The sequence below is a fragment of the Setaria viridis genome, chromosome 7 (assembly GCF_005286985.2).
Source record: "Setaria viridis chromosome 7, Setaria_viridis_v4.0, whole genome shotgun sequence".
In the NCBI taxonomy this organism is placed as follows: domain Eukaryota; kingdom Viridiplantae; phylum Streptophyta; class Magnoliopsida; order Poales; family Poaceae; genus Setaria; species Setaria viridis.
In genome coordinates this window covers 25,764,588-25,767,002 of record NC_048269.2, presented here as the reverse complement: position 1 = coordinate 25,767,002, position 2,415 = coordinate 25,764,588, and the positions used below count along the sequence as shown (strand labels likewise).

Sequence of the window (2,415 nt, the reverse complement as noted above, 5' to 3'; positions counted from 1 at the left end):
TTAGCATTTTTAGATTAAAAAAAAAGAGTTTCTGTCTAATCTTCAGCATAGCATAGATCGGTCCCCGTCTTCCCCGAGAAGGGCCCGTCTCGGCGCACAGGGTCCCTTGCACGGGAGACGACCGGCAGCGCGCACTGCTCACGCACCGCCGCGGCGGCAACTGGCAGGCTCCTCGCGCGGCCACATTGGCGCTTGCACTGCTCACATGCTGTCCTCCCCGCCACCAGCAGCACTCATCAGGTCACATTTCTGTGCATCTGCGTACGTGCCGCATGGGGGTGGTGACAAGCATCGAGCGCGTCGTCGTCTTGCGGCGGGTGGGTGTGGGACTGTGGGTGGCAGCAGCAGCGCGTGCGGCCTGCGCTGCCGCGCGGACCAGCAACCCGGCGCCGTCCTCAAACCTGGAGGAGCGTTTTCTTTTCCCTCGGGTAGTCGTCGGGCGCGCGCTCGCGGGGCGCGGCGCGGGGATTGCGAAATGGCCGCCGGGCACGAGCACGATGGCGACGGGGCAGGGAGCCGGAAATCCGCAGTGCGCGAGGGAGGGGAGCGTCTCGGTGTCGTGTCCGTGTGATTACGTGACGAGGCCGGGCACTAATCTTAACCCGGAAGCCGCATTTTCAGGCGGCGGCCGTCGCTGTCGCGGCCCTTAAGCGCGCTGCTCTCACGCTGCGGCCTGCGGTCCGCTCCGCTCTCTGGCGCCGCTCCCTCTACGCGGCACACGTCACCGTTTGGAGCGGGGGTCTGATGCGCGCTGCGCATTCAAGGGCGAATTAAAGTGCGCTTTGAGCGTCCGCCCGATTCCTGCCGTGGCTTGGAAGGCGGGAGACTTTTCCTCGTTCTTTTTCAGATGAGGCAGGTGACTCGCAGCAGCAGCTGATGATAGTAGTATGGGGGCGAGCCGGATGCGTAAGTATCACTGTCCATTTGCCCAAATCTCTTTGGCCGGACCAACCTTTTTTTTACCACCGAGATTAAACAACGGACGCCAAAAGTGGAGTGATGGAAGATAAGATGCTCGTTAATTATACATATTCTTGTCCCCCAAATCAAGCAAGAGAAGGCGAAAAGGGAATAGCTTTGTACAAGCGCGGCTCCTAAATCTGGCAAAAGGAAAACAGGGGACAGCGGACGGAGAGCAGCAATCTGGAGAAAAAGAACTTGCTACGAAAAGAAGAGAAAGGGCAGAACGGAGGAACGAAAGCGGTGGCATTTACATGTGTCCGATCGGTTCTAATACTCAACTAGCGGCGATGCGGGGAGTTGCTGATGACTGGCGTGGCGACTGCTCCAAGAACGAACCCGCGATGTCTGTGGGCATTGATCAGTACTCCCACAGCAGCGGCTCCTCGATGAGGCGGAACGCGCCGCCGGCGGAAACGGCCATATCGTCGTCGACGGCCCACGAGGACGGGCCGCAGCATCTCAGGTCCAGGAGCAGGTCCGGGAGGTCGAACAGCGCGTCGTCGGGGTCCGGCTCGGCGTCCTGCGGGGTCGCCTCGTGGGGCGGCGAGGCGGCGGCGCTGGCGTCGTCGGAGCTGCTGCTCTCGGGGCTCTTGGCATTGGCGCCGGCGTCGGCGGAGGACGAGGACGGCGGCGGCGGCGGGGGGAAGTCGGCGGCCGCGGCGAGCGTGGCGGCCGCCTGCACGTCCTTGGGCGACGCGGAGGCCGGGCGCGGGAGCAGGTGCGCGTGCTCCGGAAAGTTGAGGTGCGCGCCGCGGCCCTTGATGGCGAGCGCGGCCACGTCGTGCGCGCGCGCTGCCATCTCCGCGGTGGCGAACGTGCCCAGCCAGATACGCGACTTCTTGCGGGGCTCCCTGATCTCGGACACCCACTTGCCCCAGCTCCGCATGCGCACGCCGCGGTACGTCGGGTGCCGGCTGCCGTCCTTCCGCGCCCGCTTCTTCGGGGCCTGGGCCTGGGCCTGGGCCTGGGAGGACGAGGAGGCAGACGACGACGACGAAGATGAAGACGCCGAGGTAGGGGACGCCGGCTCGTGAGTGTCGTCCGTGTCCATGGCTGCTGCCTGCGAAGCGGCGGCGGTGGAGTTGTTGGGCACTCCGCACTTGAGCTTGGGGAGTGGAGAACGCAGAACTGGAGACGGGAGGAGGAGCAGAGCGGGGGGTCCGGTTTTATGGTGCGCGCTCGGAGGGCAGAGCGACGTGGCGTTGCAATGGAAACGGATGAAAACATAGGACGTGCCCGTTAGTTCAGCGGGGACCAGAGACAGGGGGAACTCGTCTAGTCGTCTCACCCTCACCCTGAAATGTTTTGTCCGCCCCTAAAATCCAAAGATCTAATCAAATTTTGGTGTATTCACGTATTATTGAGTACTTCCTCCTGATTTAGAAAAAGTTTGAAAGTAAGATTTGACAATTAGTTACTCCATAACATCTTATTGTTATAAAGTCAATTTCA

At 61.9% G+C, this 2,415-nt stretch overlaps 1 protein-coding gene across 1 annotated transcript; it reads right to left on the bottom strand.

The window, feature by feature from the left end:
* Positions 1-992: 992 nt before the first annotated feature.
* On the bottom strand, positions 993-2,116 carry LOC117863030 (ethylene-responsive transcription factor ERF039). Its single transcript, XM_034746599.2, has one exon. The coding sequence runs from the start codon at positions 2,012-2,014 to the stop codon at positions 1,322-1,324; it is 693 nt and encodes a 230-aa protein (XP_034602490.1). The 5' UTR covers positions 2,015-2,116; the 3' UTR covers positions 993-1,321.
* Between the last annotated feature and the right edge of the window lie 299 nt (positions 2,117-2,415).

Coding starts and splice junctions, on each gene's coding strand:
- LOC117863030 (XM_034746599.2), bottom strand. CDS start 2,014: ATGGACACGGACGACACTCACGAGCCGGCGTCCCCTACCTCGGCGTCT.